The 23,237-nt window shown below is 39.2% G+C and overlaps 1 protein-coding gene across 1 annotated transcript in view; it reads right to left on the reverse strand.

The window, feature by feature from the left end:
* Nucleotides 1-23,237, reverse strand: part of cacna1aa (calcium channel, voltage-dependent, P/Q type, alpha 1A subunit, a) — a 141,510-nt gene that overhangs the window by 38,481 nt on the left and 79,792 nt on the right. The window contains 11 exon segments of the mRNA XM_036563030.1: nt 243-393; nt 1,226-1,326; nt 1,976-2,041; nt 2,892-3,008; nt 7,635-7,718; nt 10,518-10,628; nt 11,333-11,497; nt 11,768-11,969; nt 12,287-12,427; nt 13,713-13,873; nt 14,875-14,974. Of these exon segments, the coding sequence (XP_036418923.1) occupies nt 243-393; nt 1,226-1,326; nt 1,976-2,041; nt 2,892-3,008; nt 7,635-7,718; nt 10,518-10,628; nt 11,333-11,497; nt 11,768-11,969; nt 12,287-12,427; nt 13,713-13,873; nt 14,875-14,974 (1,399 nt within the window).

A 23,237-nucleotide genomic window follows, 5' to 3' on the forward strand; every position in this document is an offset into this window, starting at 1 on the left:
TTTTAGAGTGCCCCAATTGTGAAATTACACTGAAATGGTATGGCAGAATGAAAATAACAGTAAAGGTTAAAAATCTCCACACAAGCTTTCAAAAGCTGTTAAGACTCCTGTAATTGATTCTGCCCTGTCACATAGTGTCATACTGCGGTTGAATGGAACGAGGCTTTAGAGAAACGAAAAAGAGAAGGCAAAGAATGGGAAAAATAAGGACGATGAGCTGGAGAAAAAAGTGGAATTCTTACCAGGAATGAGCACAAGAAGATGAAGGAGACAAAATAAAGGTACGCAAACTCGCTGCCACACTCCGACTCCGTATTCCCCGACAGGGGATCACAGTCCTTGTTCCCCAAACACGACAGCATGATTTCATGCCATGCCTCTCCTGTCGCACTCCTATACACACAGACACACAGATGGAAGAATTACGCTGCTTCTATATTGCTACACACTGCACTGGAAAAATGTTTTATTTTTATTTACATGATTCAAATGTGTCAGTTAGTTCCACATGAATCTAATACATTTTCCTGCATTATTTTGACCAAAATGATTTACAATACTGTGCAAAAGTCAGAGACCACCAATCTTTTATTTAATTTCCAGCTAAAACAGACATTAAGCTTCTTCTTTGTGTGATCAGCAAATACTTTTTTTGGTCCATTTCCTTTCTTAGTAAGGGCTTCTTGACAGCTATGCATCGGGCCCTGAGTTCTTCTTATAGTAGAAGCATGGACAGAAAAAGCTGTGGACTTTTTCAGATCAGAAGCAAGATTGGAGCCTGATTTTCTCCTCTCTCTCAAAGATGAAAGGTTTAAGAGCTGTTTATCTGATGGGGACAGTTTTGGTGGTCTGCCAGGTCTTGCAGGTGGTTGGATATTAAGAGTCCCATTTTCTCTGTAGCTCCTGCAAGTGGATCATCCCTATATCTAAACTCCTCAGAAATATCTCCTGAAAAACGAATAACTTACTTAAGGGCTGTTTTGATAGGAAATTAAATAAGCAAAGGAAGGTCTTCGACTTTTGCACTGTGCTGTATGTTTGTTGGATCATTTTACTGCCTCAAACTGGCACAGAAATCTGTGATTGATCAGCACACAGTGCAACATTTGCATATTGCAGACTTTTGTCTCAACAGTATTCAAAAAGCTGATATCGCAGTTACAACCAATAAAAGATAATACTGTGCAGTCCTGCTACACAATCGACCGAAGCCCAGGCCACACACCTGAAAAGCAGCATAAGAGCCTGGAAGAAGGTCCTGAAGTTGTTGTGTTGGTTGATGGCACTGTCTCCATCCTCCTCCTCAATCTTTATGTTCCCAAACAGCTGCAAGACACATAATTCCATCTCAATCTCATTGAAATTGCAAGTTTACTGTACTGTCATTGCAATTCCCACAATCCTCTCTTTGTCCTAGCCTCCAGCAAGAGGAGTAACACCGCTGTCAAACCACACTGTTGCTTCGCTTTTTTTCTTGTCTGCGTGGAGCAAAAATCTGGTGATTATTATGGGCTTTCCTGATGTAATATGATTTTGGAGGGAACATATAGTTCAGCAAACAGCGTTAGCTAGCTACGTCATTTGTTTTTTTTTTTTTGTTTACAACTGTGAGCGACAAGTGACATTGTGCTGACTGAGAAGCAGTCATGATATTAGCACACTTAAGCCATGATATTATTCTATCACAAATTTGCTCAAATGCTCTGACTGATTCCTGCCCAGGCAGGGAATCGAACCTTAGTCTTATGTATACAAGATGACACTGTTATCAACTGTGCTACCAACCCGTTTCTAACAACAACATCACTGGCAGAAGCTTTGTTCTCATAAGAAAGAAAAAGAAGACTTGATTTTGGCATCTTATTATTAATTAATTAATAAGAATTTGTTTATCAATAATATTTTTACATTTCATATTTTTTGCTCCTACGCCTAGTCATAGATGTGCAGATGAACAAGGCAGGCGAAACCTCACCTGCATCCCGATGATGGCATAGATGAAGAACAGCATAGCAATGAGTAGGCACACGTATGGCAAAGCCTGCACAAAAAGAACAGAGAAAATAATCAGTCAAATCCCAGTGCGAGTGTTACTGAAGAATGTTTGAGAAAGTTCTACCAAGAACTGTAAAATTTTATGTTGTAACAAAACCTCCTAAACAGTACACTGACAAAAAAAGAAAAAAAAATGTTCGTAACTTTAATGTGATGACATTTTACTCCAGGTAACTATGAACCATTTCTACTGGCCCATTCATCATGAAATAACTATGAACCATTTTTATTGGCCCATTCATCATGAAATGTTCACATAATACACGCTGAATGGGCTATCAGAAAACAACTGTCAATTTCAGTAAATACTGTAAATTGTTAAATAGTTGTTTGGAGTTACAAGTCTTTTATACAACAGTTGATTTGTCTTTGTTATGGGACAGTATTTCAATGTTTTTACTACAATGAGCTTGTAGTTTTATAGACTACAGTATAAAAGAATCTCTCTAGAATTTGCTCTAATAATTTGTATGATTTGTTTAAAATGCTTGGCTACACTCAACAGAGTCAACTTTACTTAATCTCATCTGTGCTATTAACAGATTTTTGCAAATGCAGACCACGCCTTGTGTTGAGGGAGATGATGAGAGTAGGGGGAGTCCGAGGAACTTTGGGCTGGAGTTGTATGGCTTCTGCAGGTCACTAAAAGGCCGTGAAGGACTGCTATTATATGCCATAACTCCATTATATGCTCCCCAAAGCAGGCTGTATAGCATAATGTTGTCTACGTGTGTGTGTTGTAAGAATGTTTGCTTGGCTAAAAACATAATTCAGTGAACCAGTCGAAAGCTTTTGCCGGATTTATTCAGAGAACTCCTTTAGTGTGCTTGTTTTACCTTAAAAGATTGGACGAAGGTCCAGAGCAGGATGCGAATGGTCTCACCCTGTCTGAGCAGCTTAATCAGACGGGCAGCTCTGAACAGTCTCAGAAAACTCAGATTGATGAAGTTATTCTAGAGAGAGCGAGAGAGAGAAGATAGATAGATAGATAGATAGACAGATAGATAGATAGATAGATAGACAGACGTCAGCTGAGAGATCAGTTGCTGATGGAACATTAATTCTTTTTGTGTATTAGTAGGCAAAACAAAGAGGGGTGTTACAAACCAGGAAAGGGAAAGAGATGTTAGAAAATAAAACTCAAACTGGCAAGACTGAGCAGGCCCGGCATATCCGAGGGAAGGAGAAAAGCAGGGGGGGAAAGAAGAGGGTGGGTGGAGGGGTGGTGAACTCATACAGAAAAGGCAGAACCTAAACATCCTCATCCATATGGGAGGAAAGTGCAGGACCCCTAACCTGGTGTCAAATAACCAAATGCACTGATGGCCCACAGCATGCTAAACCCACACACCAACCACAGCTAACGGCTAACGGCCACTCACACTGCATCCCAGCAAAGGTCAAAGGGCAAAAGTTCTGGGCTTAAGGATCCCTAACTCAAATATAAAATGTACATGTTTACCACATCTGCTTCTACAACACTGATTTGCACCATATTTCTACAGCTGGCAACATTGTCAATGCACAGGCAATGGACCTGTTATCATGTCCACATCTGAAATTTCACATTTGCTTTGGTCCTTATATTCTATGGACTTTCTTGAGCACAACTCTGAAGACATTTTTCAAATCAATCCCCCCATACAGGTAAGAGGTTTATATCTCTTAATTTATCATTATATTCAGTTGTTCAGTCACCATGGCACTACTGATTTTTCAAAAATATGACTGTTAATATGTTTCATCTCCAATATATTGTTCTCTTTCTTTCTGAATAGAAACAGGAGGGGGCACTCTGACCACTTTCCTTGTTGTCTGTAAAACCTACTAGTTTGTCTAACGTTGTATTGTACATTGGTTGTACATTATTTGCCAGGCTTTTTCAGGACTATCAGCTATTGGTTAGGCTACTGCAACATGAACGCTTTGATCTTTTTTTTTCATAGTTAACATTAAAGCTCCAGACTGGATGCTCTCAGGGACACTGTAATGGGGTGTGTTGGCTTGTCATGGCAAATCCAAAGAAGAGTGGGTTATATAAATTATTTTTATTTAAAATATTAACTTTTTTCTTTTTTAATGATATTGCAGATCACTGGTCTAGAAGCAGGTTATGGTTAGAATGACAAAAGGAAGAAGTGGCCTCTTAGTAAGCTTACCACACATAGCACTACACTTACTGAATATACGGTCATTAAAGATAACATTAAGGCCACAATAAAGACATCTGTCGCTACAGCATATGTATTAATTATGTCCTTAAACCCAGTACCTGGATGGGGAATGGGACGGGGATAGGGGCTGGAATCAGGAGTATGCAGTGTGTGCATGCAAATCTTCTCCATCAATAGCACTGTGCAATGTTCCCATAAAGGAGGACAGCTCCGCCTCCATCTGTGCCACAGACCAATCAGTGACCCTTTAGTGCCGTATAATCGGAGTGTTTTTAAGAAACACTTATTCAGAGGAATGTTTCACAAAGCAGATTTTCTCAGTTAACCAAATAACTTAAGCTTAACTTAAGCTTTTATTAAATAAAATAGTCTAAACTTGTATGTAAACTATATGTGGCAACATTTTAAAACATAAAATTCAGGGTATTTTTATGTCACAAAACCCAATGCATTTACAAATATATGAGCCTGCAACAGTTTAGCCCTGCCCATTCATGCCAAGGCCATAAGAATTGTTTTAGCTCCGCCTGCTTTTTGAAAGAGGTATGATATAGTGCAGACAATCAGAACACAGGTGATTCACAGTCTTAAAGACATAGTAACAAAAACAACCTAGTTTGTTCTAAGAGAAAATGAGAGGTTGGAAAATTATGTAAAAATTAATTATGACTGCTTTTGTATCCCAAACGTCTTAAGCAGACCTTAAATGAAAGAAAAGAAAGACGTAGCCTATGGGTCCTTAAGTTATCCAGCTTGTTGAAAATCTTGCTTTGTGAAATAGCCCCGTTCTGTTATTCTAGACTATGCTTGATTTTAAAGGCAAAAAGAAAGACATAGAGAGCATGCAGACATCCTGAACTACAGCTACAGCTCCTGTCCCTATGTTTCAGACTTTAGCAAGGTTTACTGCTGAGAGTATGCCAGCTAAAATTCTGTATGCGTGTGTGCAAAAAACATCAGCCCAGTTATATCTGGACTGGGTGCGTATACAGTGTGGGAGTGAAACCCTTGAAGTGTCACATAGAGCAGGGGTCAATGTCATTTTGTATTCAAGCACATGCATCATCATCACCATCATCATCATCAGCCACAGAGGAAAACAGATGCATTAAGATTTCCAAAAAAATTACAAACCATCTACATGGAGATGTTGCAGATGCATGGTTTATAGCAGCATTTTTGGAGGTTGATAATAACAACCAGTGTGATCGGCCAGGCCAGGTCACAGATGGACACATGAGTTTCATAGTGCATTTTGATTGGATGAATTCATCAGAGGGCGTAGCCGCCAATATAGCAGCGATTAAAGAAAGCATGTTAAAAAAAAAGGACAGAAAAAAAGGATAAAACAAGAAATGAATAATCATTATGCAGACATTTTAGTCCAAAAACATCTGTCAATTAAAAGCCATATTCAAATCATTGTAACATAAGCTTAGCATACAGTAGTGACAATTAACAAAACATGAAACAATACTGAAAATCAGAATGAAAGCCATATGAAACAATACTGAAAAAGATAAAAGCTAAATGCTTTGAAATGTTTGCTTGTGATTTTCTTGTCTATTCAAAATCAAAAACAGAAGTGTGCAACATTTCTGTATCTCTTAGCCTGAGATAGCAAGCATTTTTTACAAGCAAGTAACAGTCAAAATGATGTACAATGACCAGCCACCAGGTGCTGCTGATTTACTGAAGGACAGCGTCTCTCAAGACATACACACACAGGCACACACACACCTTCTTTTAGAACCACGTTGTCTTCACTGATCTTGCTAAATTTGAGGCTGACGTTCAGAGAGTGATAGAGATTCAAAAAAGGTGAATTGGTTGATCTTGACAGGGGCATTTCAACAATAGGTCTGTAAAAAAACTAATTTACACAGTTTTTCCCCTTACCTCAAATGCAGTTGATCAACCAAGACATGTTTCATGTAGGAAGTTTGCTTATAAAGTTTTCCACTTGAGCTACAAGGCTAATGTAACAAGCAGTGGGAAACCAATTAGCATTCTGCATTAATTAATTACACACTTGCCTCAAACTGCATCAGGTTGTTAAAGTCCCACACAATATTAAATGGTAAAAAAATTGTATGCTAATACTGAGTGTTATATTAGACATCCAGCCAACAAAGCCAGACGTTATGAATGACAACCATAATAGTGATATGAAGAAAGAACCACTGTTTAAATACCAGCTAAATTCACTGATCAGATATATATGATGACTATCTGGGCGTGGCCAAATATCCTAATGAGCATGCTTGATTGATATCCCTCATCCTACTTTGCCACTCAAGCAAAACTCAATACAACAGTGAAGGAGGTTGAAATGAGTCCATACACATGTAGGTGGTGGTGTACACCCCACTGTGTCTGCTTGCTAAAACACAGATTTCTAATGCATTGATAAGGTTCGTATTCACTTTACTGCTGGATGTACATCCAGGAAATGCATCCATGGAATCCTGGCATGGCTGGTTGGACAAACGAAAGAACAAACAACAGACAGGAAGACAGACACACAGATGAACTAGCTTGCTTGCTTGGTTATGCTTGCAAGGTTAGCTTTCGCTTATTAATTTGTTGAGACTGGAAAAGAGTGAGGTTGTGGGGGAATGCTTAGTTTTCTTAAAGTTGTGTGGGCAGGAAAAGCTACATCAGCCTTGAGTGTAAAGCTTACACTGGGACCACCTTGTTTACTCTAAAAGGAGAGAAATACTGGATCAATACATTGGTCCTTTATTAGATATTGAAACATTATTCACAGGACGTAATTTGTGCATGTATATTATGTGCCCACAAGAAAAAGATTAACCTACTTAGCAAGAAATTGTGAATGTAGGTTCCCTGGGACTGTAATTTCTAATATACGTACTTATATGTTTTCTGTATGTCATATTGTCATCTATAAAAATTGACAGAATTTTAAAATGACCTAACAACCCGACACGTTTTGAAACAAGTGTGTGTTGATTTAGATGTGAAGTTTGCACAATGCTAATTGGTAGCTAGTGCAAAATTAAAAAAGCAAAATACAGACACCAAACATGTCTTGGCTGACTGACTACATTTGCTGTAAGAGGGAAAACTGTGTACATTTGACCTTTTGCTGAAGTATCGCTTTAATTAAGGGATGGTAAAACGCTAGACGTCTGATTTCAGTAGGGGATTACTGTGATGTAAGTGAAAGCTGGGTGAGCTCCAGACGTCCCAATGCTGTCTCACTGATCTGCTCCACACACCAACTGGGACAATTATATAAAACCTTCAGAAGAGCCTTCCGCTTCAGTGGGAAGGGAACGATCCTGTGGAGTTCCTGTCTGTATCTCTGACACACACCCACACACATGCGCACACACATACTAACACTCTCTCAGTAGCCCCTCTACAGAAAACACTTACCCCTAGCTCCGTGACTAAAATATCAGTGATGCTGCCAAGCACAGTCACACAGTCGAAGATGTTCCAGGCATCTTTGAAGTAGTTCTGTGGGTAAAATGAGAGAAGCATGCCTGTTATTTGGGCTACAGTGATCTTATGAGAGTTAGACACAGACACATATACACACACACACACACACACACACACACACACGCATTTGTTTTACACCTTGTTATGATGTATATTCAAATCAAATTCCAATATATTCCACATGTATTACATATATGTAAGTATCTATATGAAATGATGTTCCATATATATTACCTATATGCAAGTTTATATGTGGAAGAATATTATGCCTCATTTGTTTACACACACACACACACAAAACAAACCAACCAAAACAAACAAACAAACACACAGCCTCATTCTTCTCTCTTCTCTCTTGTTCTCTTTATCCTTCTGACTTTTCTACTTCTACTCTCTCTCTCAGTACGGCTGGGTGCCTAAGGGTTTGGTGACACACATGCTGAGAGTGCAGGACATGTCTGTGCTGCCCTGTGAATGCCTGCAGTAAAAGAGTGCATTAAGACCACTCCAACTAGCAGATGCAGTAAAACTGTGGCATCCAGGCACTGAACTTTAGTGCTTCAGCCAAACCTCACATGCCTACCCCCCTGCGTGAGTGCGTCTATGCACTCTACCCCTTCCTTAATTCTTTAATACATCACCATTCACGTTTTCTCCCTCTTTTTTCTTTCTCTCTATCACCATCTGAATTTGTCCTCTATCCATCACTATTCTTTCTTTCTCCATCTTCCTTTCCAGGCTGGCCTTTGCTGAACAACATCATTTACTTTCTCCTTCTTCCTTTTCCTAATTGCTCATTCCCATCTGACACCAAACACCAGAGGATTTCCAGAATATTTTCAAATGACATATGTTAACCCTGACAAACAGTTAGTTCCCAATTTTCTATTCTGTGTTTCATTTCATTCTGTTTTGCTGGTTCAGCTCCTGAACTGCTTTACTGTTGCTCACAACGCTCAACTCTCACATCTGTAGCTTTTTTTTTTAGACCAAAAGGTTCCAAAAAATACAGTCTAACAAACTTCATTTCCTATGCTGATAAATGCTGGATGTACTAAAATGTTATTCTTCTTCCACTGAAGTTGTTTTTTTACTGCAGTCATAATTTCACTGCAGCAACAGTACTTTTACTGGAAGGTGGCTAGAAATCACACACAATCTACAAAAATCTTCAATTCCAAAAGAACTGAGACAATAATTTAATAAATAAATAAGTGATTTGTAAATTCACCTTGACCTGTAGTTAAAAGAAAACAGTACATAGACAATATTTTTAATCTTTTACCTTGTTGACTCTGTTGGTGTTTGTAAATATGCACTCATTCTATAATTGGTGCCTGTGACAAATTCCAAAACAGTTGAGGCCAGGACAATTTAAGACAAGGAATGTTCAGAAATGTTCAAAAATCTTAAACAGATGGTACAATCATGCTTGGGTATAAAAGGAGCATCCAGGAAAGGCCTAGTCCTTTATGGCTGGGTTGAGGCTCGCTACTTTGTTAAAAAATGCATCAGTGAATAACGGAAAAGTTAAAAAGCAACGTTCCTCAAAGAATGACTGCAAGAATTTTAGGTATTTCACCCTCTACAGTGCATAAAAGATTTAGGGATTCCAGAGAAATCTCTGAGTGTAAAGGGTAAGGTAAAATAAAACACAAAATGTCTGTGACCTTCAACCCCTTTAGCTGGCACTGCATTAAAAACCGGCATGCTGCTGCATGGGCTTGAGAATACATTGACAAATAGTTGTCAATAAACACTGTCCATTGCAGTGAAATTGTTTGTTTACTATGCACAGGGGAAGCCACAAGTCAGAAACGCTGCTGACTTCCCCAGGAAGAAATAAACTGATGCAAAGTGGAAGCATGTATTGTGGTCTCATCAAACCTTCAGACTGTTTATGGAAAAATGTACATTGTGTTCTCTGGACCAAAGAAGAAAAGGACCATCCAGAATGTCACCAGTGTAAAGTTTAAAAGCTAGTGTCTGTTATGGTAAGGCAGTGTTTTCGTGCCCATGGCATGAGCAACATGCACATCTGTGAAGACATCTTAACCCTGAAAGATATATACACATTTTGGAGCAACACATGGCGCCTTCTAAACCAGTGGTTCTTAAACCTGACAGACCCCAAGATGGTCCTGATTCACTTGTGCCACATGGATAGTGCAAAAAGGTGCGTCGTGTAAGGATCCATGAGCACTGATTTGAAAACCACTGTTCTAAACAACGTCTTCCCCAGGGATGTCCATGTTTGTTTCAACATGACAGTTAAAAGCCACATTCTGCACGTGTCAAAAGAACAAAACACTTCAACAAAGGCCCTGTACAGTTGTGCAGCTGAAGACTTAAATAAAGGACGCATGGCAAAAAAATACACTTTTAAAGCTGGATCAATTGGTGTCTTAAGTCCCCAAAAGGTTATTTATGAAAGGTGATATACCACAGTGGTAAACATGTTTTCGCACCAACGTTTCTGGAATGTGCTGCAGACATCAAATTTAGAATGAGCATATATTTCCCCCCCAAAAATAAATAAATAAATAAAAATCACATATTACATATCACACACACATTTTGTACTGTTTTTATTTAATACAAGAAAAACAGAATTTACTATTTGCTGCTTTCTGTCTTCCAAACTCATATACTGACTCAACTTTTCTGAAATTTTGCCCGTTCCCCATAGTGAATGGGAATGTTTGCCTATTCACAAATATATCACATGATGATACAAACACACACATACAAAGACTCTCTCTCACACACACACACACACACACAAAGAGACAGACTCCAGGCATGGTCACTCACCAGTGCTCCAAAGGCAATGATCTTCAATACACACTCCAGGGAGAATAGCGAGGTGAAAACAATGTTCAGGTTGGCTAGCATTTTCTCATAGGTATCTGAAGCTTCATAATACTGAAAACACACACACACCCATGCTTATCATACCAGATCTGCAGACAGCAGCATGTCAGCCTGTATGAGACATCATAGTCACTGTGGCTTCCAGTGATCTATTATTACAGAGTGTAAGGTTTTGGTTCCTAAAGGTCTCAACTAAGCATGTATGGTTTAGACAACATTGTTGACTTCACAGAATGAATGCATTGTAACAATGCACAGTAGTGCATGCTTTTTCAAAGAAAACTTTTTATTGGCTTCTTAAAGAACCAGTTTAGAAGTTTTATGATCATTTTCCATGATTTTAACAGTGAGTTAATTCTGAAATTCTGTCAGTTTCACAATAATTTGCTTTTGTGGTTATACCACTTTTAAATGCTATTTTCACTGCTGACACTTGCTGTTTCTAGTAGAAGATGAAGACAAAAAACAGCACAGTGAAGAAAGAAAGTAACAAATTACTAAAATAACAACATACAACAAGTACATCACTAACGAAGGGAACTTCTCTAAAACTATGAAACACTCAACTGTGATCCATAAATTATCCAGATTTAGAAACTAAGATTTTACAATTGACTGACTTTCCAGGTTTTCCAGGATTAGGGTTAGCGAAACCTTTAAACTACCCTGCTGTCGAGTAAGAGACAGAGAGGAATTAGCACTGTCTTATCGTGCTAAAAACTTTAAATGAATTGACTGTGTCCATGCTGGCCCACCTTCATCATGAGCACGATGGTGTTGAGGGCGATCATGGCCATGATAGTGTACTCGAATGGCGGAGACACCACAAACTCCCACATCCGGTACTGGAACGTCTGCTTATTCTGAGGCATGTGGCGGGTCAGAGGCCTGGCGTTGATGGCAAAGTCTATGCAGGCTCTCTGCAAACACAAGATATGCTTTATATTCAAAACAGGTGCTGTGTACATTTTATGACAATTGCACCAACAGAAATTAGGAAACAACATTTTTAAGATAAAAAATCTGATTTTTCCCCTTTACCTAGAGTTATCGTTGCTGAGATATGATGTTCACTTACAACAGTGAGAGCATATTTACAGTTTGACAGAACTGCAATCTTGGATTTAAACACCCTGAATAAAATCCAATGTTTTTTTTTCCAAGTGTTTATATAACCCTCTCTCTGTCACCTCATTCTTTTCCAGACTGTAGTCCTCCATCATCTTGTCTCCTTGCTCCTGGAAGGTTATGATGATGAGAGCCACGAAGATGTTGACGAAGAAGAAGGGGAAGACCACGAAGTACACCACGTAAAAGATGGACATTTCCATCCGGTAGCCCGGGCTAGGGCCCTGATTCTCGTAAGTCGCATCGACTGAATGTTTCAGTACCCTGAAGAAAAACAGACAAACATACAGACAAAATTCAAGCTTCAAGACAGCTGCTACTGTTTGGCTCTGCAACAGTTTTTGCCCATTTTTATAGAAAACATTACATCATACAGTGTCAGAAACCACAAAAGCAAGTCTATTTAATATTACTTAACAACTTAATGTGGTCTGAGGCAAGGGTGTGGTGATTTAGGCATGCAGGCTACGTGATGCTATTTGGTGAGAATAAGTTGCCATTACTTGTTAGTCTCATTAGCCTCAAAACCTCAGCACCAAACATGTCTTGGTTGATTGAATACATTAAGGGTAAATACTCACTGCGGCCACCCCTCTCCGGTGGATACAGTGAAGAGGGTGAGCAGGGCCCAGAGCACGTTGTCGTAGTGGAAATCGTACTTCTTCCACTCCCGCTTCTGCGCCTTCACTTCGTTATCCCGCTCATACACCAGATATTCACCCCTAAACAAAAAACACAATTAGCCTCAATCCACAATATCTCCAACACCTCACTAGTGCTTGACTCAGCACTGAATGTATATGGTAGGGGTGTAATGATTTTTTCATTTTTGATACAATTATCGATCCTGAGGTCAAGGCCAATGTATTAAACCATCTTGTGTATGTGTGTGTGTGTGTATCATTCAGCTCAGTTCTCTAATACAAATTTTTTAAAGAATGCTGCTCCACCCTCTAACAAAACAGACCTCAAAAATCACAACCCCTAGAATTTATAACCCCTTCAGAAAAAAAATCCTGTCATTTGAGTATGTGTCCATAGCATAAGCCTTACCCTCTTTCAATTCTGGTAGGACAGATACCTAGTTTGGATCACTGACAGGGGTTAAAGACAGTAAATGAGAGAGTTGGAAGAGAGTGACGGGTATCGGTCATTCTCTTATTTTTTTGAATACTGTATTCAAATCAGGGCTGCATTAATAATTACTTCTGTAATCAGTTATTCTGTCAACTACATTTTTTTTGATTAATCACACACACACATTTTCTGAAACCGCTTATCCTTCTGGGTCACAGGGTTTGATTTAACAACTAATGTAATAATTATGTTTCTGTTTCAGTTAGAAATAAATTAAAATAATGGTGCCTGCACCTGGGACCATCGAAATATTAGATTGCTTTTGTTTACACTAGCGTTATATTTATTACTGTTAAAATTGTTGCTGAATCAAACATTTGATTGAATACAAAAAATTATAGTTAAAAAGAAAGGTTCTATTCATTAGTTAACAAATAAATTGATTTATTATTTAATTAATTTTATTTATTTTTATCACCTTCCCTATTTTCTCAATTTTAGCACCCATTTAACAATTTTTTTATTTCCCACTTTATACTTTACGTCTTCAATGCCTGCATGTCTGTGATTTTGTGACTGTATGTTTTACTTATTTTAAGTGTTAACTTGTGCAACGTCATCATCCTGAAAGCATTCGAAAACAGATTTATCATCGTCTTGAACACTATTTTTAACTTATCCAGGATGCCTGGGCAGCGTTAGTCTGGAGTCTTATCATTTACTTATTACATCTCACGATGGCATTAAGTTAACAAACATTAGCCACTTATTCTAGTTAAAGCTTTTATGCAACTCTGTCAGACCTAAACTGCATATGAACAATCTAAGGCATAACATATCTAAATATCTACAGTACAACTAAAGTAAAATAAAAAAAAACATAGTGACAAATTTTTATAATCAATGTAGTCGATGTGTGCATGTGTGCACCTGCAGTCACGTTCAAACTCCTTCGACTCGTCTGTGCAGTAAAAGAATTTGCCCTTGAAGAGCTGCACTGCCACCACAGCGAAAATGAACATGAAGAGCATGTAGACGATGAGAATGTTCAGCACGTTCTTCAGTGAGTTCACCACACAATCAAAGACAGCCTGAGGACAGAGGAAAGCAGTGAAACACGAGAGTCAGGTACACATACGTGAGAAAACATAGCACAAAATGTGGTCACAATGAGCTCACAGTGTATCTGAAATTAACATTCAATTTACTAATTAATAAAACTCTAACATAAATATCTAATTAGCAGAATTTCCAATCTTTCCACCCGTTTTTCACCTTCCTTCCAAAAAACAGACAAAATTAACATAGGGCTGTAAACTTGCGATTGCACTGGTGTTAGAAGGCTAAAAAATGTAGTAGTACAACTACAGCAAATTTAGCACTACACAGAGAAATTTATCTGAAAACATGTGTAATTGTACAAAAATGGCCAAGGGTAGGCTTCCATGTCAGGTGAGTAATGGAGCCGGCCTCTTCACAGCTAATGAGCTAACACTAACACTAAAGCTAAGATATCATCGCAGTTGCAAAAACTCTTATAAAATTGCATCATTTGAAAACACCAGTTACCCTTTGCATTGTGTTAACATTTCATGATCTACAGACCAATAGAAATGGTCTAAAAATACTAGGGGAAAAATCTTGTTACTTTGACTTCCATTGCAAGTTAAGAACGCCTTTTTCCTTCTCCTGTAAAGTTACCATTTTGGATACACAAGATTTTGTTCAGACAGCAACAAAGTATTACGCTGATGAGGACTCATCATCTTCTACCAGAGTTTATTTACACACATTTCACACACTGAGAGCCAATCGTGTCCTAGTTAATCTGATAACAGGGAAAAATACTTAATTTGATTATACTGATGAAAAATACAGTCATTTCCATCCCAACAGAGGGACTTCAGAAAGAAGTTACAGCACATCAGTAGTAGCAAAGTACAGAAAAAACCGGTCACATTTTACAGTCCTGCTAAAACGTACAATCAGCATTTCACTGAATTGTTGGCCTGTAACGAATAACCGCATAGTGATTTAATTGGATTTAACTGAATACTGGCACCTGACCTGAAGTCAAAAAGGTGCTCTGTACCTTGAGCTTGGGCAGGCGTTTGATGGTCTTGAGGGGCCGTAGCACTCTCAGTACACGCAGAGACTTTATAGTACTGATGTCTTTCCCCTTACTGCTTCCACTGCAGGACAGCCACAACAGACAAACACACACATGAACAAAAACACAGTTAAAGAAAGGCACTGGAAAACATGGCAGGTGCCAGATTCCAACATGGGTGACTAATGAGGCTGTATGCACCCATGGCTGGCAAAGGCAGGCACTAACTTAGTGTGTTAGTAGCTCATACCAGTCAGTAAACATGCCTGCTATACATTCATCCGGAGTTCAGTTACAGCAGAAGGCACTGCAGCTGACGATGAGAATGTAGCCTGCTACAGTTAGCCTAGCAAGCCCATCTCGGAGTGCACGCGCACACATACTCGCTGAAAAAAGTGATGGGCTGAATTTACTTGAATTGAATGTGTACATTAGAATAAAATACACAGCATCAGCACAATTCTCAGTTTTCTTGCTTTCAGCAATAATTGTGTAGATGTTATATATGTTTATTCATGCATACATTTGAATCAAGTAAATTCAGCTCAGCATTTTTTACACTCACAGTCGCTCAGTCTTTTAACACACACACACACACACACACACACACACGTGGCTCATGCTGTTTTGAAACTCAGCTCAGTGGATGTAGTATCCACTGCTAACCCCAAACCATGCTGCTCCCACCACCATAATTCCCTTTACCCCTCCCGCTGGTTTCATAGTGCTGCCACGGCAACAGCATGAAAGCTGCACCAATCAGGGCAGACTACAGTCTCAGGCATCCCCGCTGTGGGAATGCCCAGCCAAGCCTCTTTTTCTTTTTTTAATTCTTGCTATCTTGTTTTTTCTTTCTTTTTTTTTGAATCCATGAAATAAAATGTAGCAAACATGTAGGCAATGGAGGATCTCTAAAAACATTCACTCATTTAAAGAGAAGAGTTTTTAGAAATGGAGAAGGGGGATATTTCCATATCACACAAAACTGACCACACAGTCAAGGCAACAGTCCAGACACAACTAAACCCAGCTCCATGATCCATATATCAGGTAATGTTCCTTTCATTCTGTTTACTAATAACCTCAGTGTTAGAGCAATACTCTATAAGACATCACACTAAAAAGACTGGAGCTTTGCACTAGGCAATAATGCTGCGTACACATAACGCTGTGTACCGTGCTCACTAAAAGTACGACTACTTCAACACATCATTGAAAAATAGAAAAAAGTCTAAAAAAGTGTACACCTCTTGCTTTCTTCCTAGTGTCTCTCATTTGCCATCTTTTGTGAAAACCACAAAAGATCAAAGAATGGAAACTGTCTTAGTTAACTCCACTCTGCACAGCTTTTCCATATGTTTTAATTATGCTTTTGTCTTTTGTGACATGTAGCTGTTAATCTTTCCTGCTTTAGGGGGTTAAATGTAATAAACATAAGGTTTAGATCAGAGATAAAAAAACAAACATAATGAAAGGTCAGTAGAACCAAAAACAATCAGTAATTGAATCCTCTTTCACAATCTAAGAAGCGAACTTTGTACGAAACCTGAAAATGTATATTGATACACCCTAGCGTTCATTTAACTACATGCACACATTCGTTGCTATGCTCAAATTTCATATTTTCATTTACTTTTACTACTACCAATAAACCTAGCAGCTCACAGGCCAATCCTGCAGGGCATACAATCTGAGCTACAGCAGCTGGATGTGCAGCTGTGCTGCTGGTGACCAACTCGCTGTGTCCAAGTCCCGGCCACTTGACCCTCACTCTAAGAGCAAAACAGCCTCAGGCTGTAGGCCAAAGGGTCAGTGTACTCCTCTTGGAGAAGGTAACAAAAAGTACTACGACTTACTATTACTTTACCTACTACTAATGCTATTACTACGACAACTACTTGTTATAATCATAACCAAATAATTCTTTATATTATACACGCCTGTATATTGTGACCTATAACTGCTTACTTCTCCCTTCTTTCCCTTTCCTTTCTCTCCTCTTTCATCTTCCTTTTTTCATCTTCTCCTCTTGTTATCCTGTTTATCAAATACTCTCCTCATCTTCCACCCTTTTTCACCTCCTCTCCTCCTTCTTCGTCTTCTGTCTTCCTCCCCTTTCTCTGCCTCTCTACTCCTCTTTTCTCCTTTCCTCTCATTTCCTCTCCTCTCTTCTCCTGCATTTTCTCCATTTGCATGAAATGATGGGTAGTTCTCAAATGTACAGAGGTGACAAACTCTCCCCACCACCTGTTTTACTTTGGGAGAAAAATAAAATTTACACAATTCCCCCACAACTGTAGTTGATCCGCCAAAATATTTGGAATCTGAAGTGGATGCTTATGGCATACAGCTTGCACAATGCTAATTGGTAGGGTATAAACCATATAAGCCTTACAGCTCCAGTGCTAAAGTAGTAGTAAACTTCAGACACCCCTCCAAATGTCTTGGAAGATTGACTACCTTTGGGGTAAGTGTAAATTTCCATTGGCTTTAACTATGAGGGCAGCTTCATTTTAAATGACACTGGTGCTACTTCTAAGGCAGACAAAGAAAGAGTGAGAGTGAGAGAGAGAGAGTAGTGAAGGAGATGGGTGACCCATAGACAGACAAACAGACGAACAGATTCAAAAAAGAAAGAGAGGAAAGCTATGTAACTGGCAAGACAAGCATCAAGAATGAAGAGAGAGAGAGAAAGAGAGAGAGAGAGAGAGACAGAGACAGAAAGACAGAGAGAGAAAGGGGGAAGAGAGAGAGAGACAGAGAGAGAGAGAGAGAAACATTACCCGCTGCCGCCTCTGGAGATGTAGCCGGTTGGAGAGATGAGAGAGGGTCAGAGACAGTCAGATAGAGAAGGAAAGACACACATGTGCATGCATGCACACACACACACACACACGCACACACACACACACACACACACACACAGAAAGACAGAGACATAGATACAGGGGAGAGAGAAAAGGTTTGGAGGGGAAAAAAACATTCATATGAGACACATACAGCAGAAAGAGAGAAATAAAGGGTGCAAGGCTGCATTTGTTCTGATCAAAGCATGCCTGCAGAAATATCTCTCACACATTCTCTTACTCTCTCACACACACACGCACACACACCCATAAACATACTTACCAAGACATTAATACATTATACATAAACCCACCCGCGTAGACCTGTGCTGGTAACAGAGTTGTCTTGTTTGGGTGACTGTGTGAAAGTGTTTTTTCTCCATTTTGAGTCAGTCACCATTCCTGCCCTAGAGATAGCATGTGACTTGAAGCTTATTCTTTGTGAAACAAAAGAACATCATAAAGCGCAATTCAATAAAACTTGCCGTTGTAGTATGTTGTTATATTTAGTTTGGTCACAAAACTGTAATTAGTCTAGCAATAAAAAAAAAACGATTTGCAAATGTCACACAAACTTTACAGTCTGAAGCGGCTTAGCTTTGCCTGACGCTTTCTTCTCCAAAGCCATTATGCCTGAAATGATCTGTCTGGCCTGATGTATGAGAACTGAGATATGATTTTACTTTAAGACCTGAAGCTGTTTTGATTAATGTCTGAAACCTGACACTGTGTTCTGAGGATGTACTAAAATCTACACTGTAACATACAGATGGCTCTTTGTACAGGCATGATATCTGCCTGCAGCATCGCATTCAACAACAGGAGCCATGTTTCTAGAACAATCAGGTGCAATAAATGTGATATTTATGTATATCAATTCACCCAACACGGTTAAAAAATTTGTCTGAGAATACTGGGGTCTTCCTATGTTTTGCATTTAATAAATCAATAAATGAATGACTTTTTTTTTAGAACAGCAGTGTATGCGTTTTTACCATCACTGGGTGCTGTTACCACGTGTGATATGCATGGTAACTTGGTTAACCATCACCTGGCACAGGCCTACACCAGCATCACTTTCAACTCCAGTGATACGGTTTATTTTCAAACATACGCACACAGGGTCACACTGATCTCTTTAAGGCATGAAGGTAAGTAATGCAAACATGCACTGTCATCCTGCACGTAAATCACTCCGCTGCAGTTAGAGGTATTTGAGTTAGCTGCCATGCCTCCTTACCCACTTCATGTCATCCTGTACCCGCATCATGTGATACAGGACTTTGTCACATGACATGCGGTCACATGACCCTACTTGCCAATATGTTCACAATCTAGGGATGTAAATGATTAACCAATTAATCATTAACCAACAAATAAACAACTGTTCGACTAATGTTATTGGTTCAAATTTCATTATAATTTCATTACATTTCTGATAAACCACAGTTCCTGTCTGAATAGGCCAGTTTATCATTCAAGCTGAGAAATGTTTATAACTAAACACATGAAGGTGCAATATGCAACAGGCCTTCTAAACAATGAAGAGCACAGGTAAAAACAGTAGTGCTCTGAACCACTTTTGAGAGGATGATAGCAACTACAATGATGTACCATTGCAAAAGCTGGCAGCTTTCGAGAGCTACTGAGGTACGCTGAGCCAAAGCTAGGCCGTGGTAATGGCATTTACGTTCATTTTAACTTGGGCTAGTGATGAGTGGTAAATACAACCTTAGAACTTTTGAATATGGCACTTTCAGTAGCCTATTATTATATATTCCAGTCTTCTGTCAACTTCAGTATTTGATCGTATAATCATAATCATAATAAATATAATTGTGTGGGGTATGTATGATAAGGTTTCAGGCTGTTTACTTCATATACATGCTGATGCCTGGCCCCATCTATCAGCACTATGTTCCATGATCTATACAGGGATCACTTTTTAACATTTCAGTGCATTAATTCAGAATTGAGTTAATTTGTGCGTTTCTGTGTGCGTATATGAAGTATTTCACAGCGGCTTCAAACAAGACTCAGTCAGCTTTTAGATCCAGAGGTTTCTGTTTTATAACTGATATTTTGATGGGTTGCATTCTTGATTGTAATCGTTGTTGGTTAACGATTAATTGCCGACTAATGACAGTTATTGGTCATAAGAATTTGCCAAAATTGCATTCCTAGCACACATACAGAAAAACACACACACACACACACACACACACACACACTCTCAGTCATTTCGCTGAAGCGGAATTCCATTACCCCAAAAAGATTAACAGCCTTCCTCTGACTCTCCATCAGAGCTACAATGGACCTCTCACTTCCTTTCACAGCAGTGAGACATTGATAAAAGCCGAGGATCCTAAGCCCGCTGCCAACTGTGTGCCAACAGCGGCCTTACAGGTGTGTTGCATGTCACACTGTCAGACAAGTTCTCTACCAGACTGTGCAATGTCATTTATGACAAACTGTGCTGCAGCCAGATTATACAATAAAGATTCTCTGACTATCACCTTAAAATGCAGGAAAATGACCACAATCTGTTCAGTCATCAGTCAGTTCTGTCCACTTTTAGTTGGTGTGAGTTATGCTTCTCTCCAAGCCATTCTTCTATTGGTAAATTTTTAGCCATATCATTCATGGACATATTGTCTCTCTACCGTAGGTGAAGTAATTATATAGTCCAAAAGTTTAATAGACAGCCCTATAATGAGTGAAATCAGCTACTTTAAGGTGCAACCACTACTGTTGCTGACACCACTGTTTTATTGTGCAAGCAATATGCTTGAATCATTTTCATGGAAAACCATTGTCAATAAAATGGGAAGCCACTGAACAGCTCTACATGAGCCTAAGGTCACCATGCCAAGAAACGTGTGTCAGCTAGAGGCATTTAAAGCCTCCCAACATTGGGCTGCGGAGCAGTGGAACTGTGTTCTCTGGAATGATGACGCGCCATCTAATACCTTGGATGAGCTGGAGTGTGTTGGAGTGGTGCTCGTGATACCGAACTAACCATCTAACTTCAGTATCTAATTACTAATGCTCTTGTGGCGGAATATAATCTGACAGCCATGTTCTAACAATTAAAATAAAGAAAAAACACTAGATAAGCAGATGTCTACAAACTTTTGAACGTATATTGTCTATCGCGCAGCACTAACATCAGGAGGGTATTTCACATTGTTTAAGTCCCAAGTGTAGCTTGTCCAACAGGAAGAGAAGAGGGGAGAATTCTTTTCGGATAATACACAACTTTGGACAAATTATTCTAGCCAACTGAGAAATTCTGCTTTTTGAAATAACCCCCAGGATATTTGGAATCACTTTGCTTCTGTGTTATATGATGGCAGACTCAGGAAGGGCACTGTGACTCCTAGCATTCGCTGATTCCACCATGCAGCTATTCGTCCCTCCTCCCTTTCCTAAATGGCCGGCTAATTGGATGCAGCATTTATTGAAGCAACCGATATGCATCTCCAGTGGTCAGAGTCGTCCTGAGACAGGCAGTTTGATTGGTTATAATCGTGTTATAGCGTTATCTCTCTGAGCACTGGTCCAGGCCAGGCCTGAAAGGTTTTAATGCAGTCTGGAGTCTGGCCTGCATCTCTGTTCACTCATAAACCCATAAATCAGTTGGTCTTTTGGCCTTTTCATGCACTGCAAATCAAAGGTGTGGGGACACTTTTGTGTTCCAAAGAGTGCTTTTAACAACAATTTGGGGAAAAAAAATACAAATGTTAAAATGTAATATGAGCTGGACAATTTCAAAAGAAGACAAGGTGTCTACAAGCTCTTGAAGTGCAGTGTATGTCTCTTATTAAACTTTTAAATTAAAATATGAGTCTGTCAGTCAGTAATGATTGCTTTTGTCAACCACATTTACCAGATGAATCTGATAAATCGACCATTTGTTGGGTAGTTTTCTGTGACTGCCATTCATTATTTGTCTGTTTTCCCTTGTATTTCCCATATATCAGGTTAGGACACACTTACATGTTGCTGGGAACAGCTCATCTTTCACAATTTATCACTGGCACAGAAACACACACAAAAACACATAGACACAAATATGTATGTTAACACATTTAGGTGTCCACATACTGCGGGGTTTACCAAGAGTTGATCAGCTGGATCGTGAGCTATCAACGTGAAGTAAATCTGCTCGGTCAGGCCATGGCTAGTGTTAGTGAGCAAATTGAGCCAACCTTGGCCTTTTTGGGGTTTTTTTGTGTCCTATGTGTGAGATAACTAGCAAGAGCATGGCATTATGGGAAGGATAAGTCAAAACAAAAAAAGGAGTAAAGGCCAGCCATGTGACAGGCAGGGCAGGCATGAGGTGCGAAATAGATAGAGAAAGACAATAAGGCTGTCACAATGGGGTAGTCTCCAGATTATTTAGAACTATTTAGAATGAATACTGAATAATGAAAGTTTAAAAATACAGCAACAATTAAACAAACAATTTAAAAAATGGACTTCACTGAAAAATAACAAATCAGACCGAGCCTTTAAAAAAATCCATAATACTTTACTAGAAAAAGATGAACTAGGAAACTTTTAAAAAGATAAATAAAACACACTATGCGTTCAAAAACCATATACAAATGAATGTGTCCACTAAGCTTTGTTTCGTACTGTAACAGAAAGCAAGTGGAGAATTAAAAAAAAAGTAATACCACCATACAAACTGCCAAATAGTGATAACTGCCTAATAAAACTTCCAATTCATTAAGAAAGTAATTTATTTTAGATTATTTATTTATTTGAGTGATTAGGTCTAATAAACTAATTGTGACAGCCCCAAAAGACAGAGGTGTAAAGAGAGAGAGAGAGAGAGAGAGAGACAGAAAGAGACATTACCCCTCTCCTCCTCCACCTCCTCCACTGTGTGCAGGCCAGAGAGAGAGAGAGATACAGAGAGCGAGAGACACACATCCATAGAAAGGACACACACAAACACAGACACAGAGGAAAAGAAGACACAGAAAGACTGAGACAGGGAAAGAATGGACTTTTTTGGAGGAGGAGGATACAAACATCATCACAGGACAGAGAGAGAATTCACAAAAGACTGATGGCGTAGTCCCTATGTCGTCTTATATGTGGACACCTAATCTAGTGCAAACACATCAACGGATACCACACAGAGAAGAGCACAGAAACACATACCCCCCACAAGAAGAGATTAAAACATACAGATACAGCAGAGACAAGGGAACCATGACCGCATTCACTGCCAGGGGGCGCCACCGACACCCCAGAGCGGCTGTTTTTTTTTTTAGCATGAACAGAGACAGAGAGAAAGAGGGGTGGAGAAGGAGAAGAGGAATGGAGGGACTGTTCTTTGAGCATAATCAGGCAAGACACACTGAAACAAACCCATTCAAGCGTAAAGTAGCAAGGGTAAAGGAAAAAGGCTGCTAAGGGAATAACTAGCTGGGGTGTAACAATACAGCGTATTGTGCTGTAATGCTTGATTCAAAACAAGCAGGG

Source organism: Colossoma macropomum, unplaced genomic scaffold (genome assembly GCF_904425465.1).
Source record: "Colossoma macropomum unplaced genomic scaffold, Colossoma_macropomum, whole genome shotgun sequence".
NCBI lineage: Eukaryota > Metazoa > Chordata > Actinopteri > Characiformes > Serrasalmidae > Colossoma > Colossoma macropomum.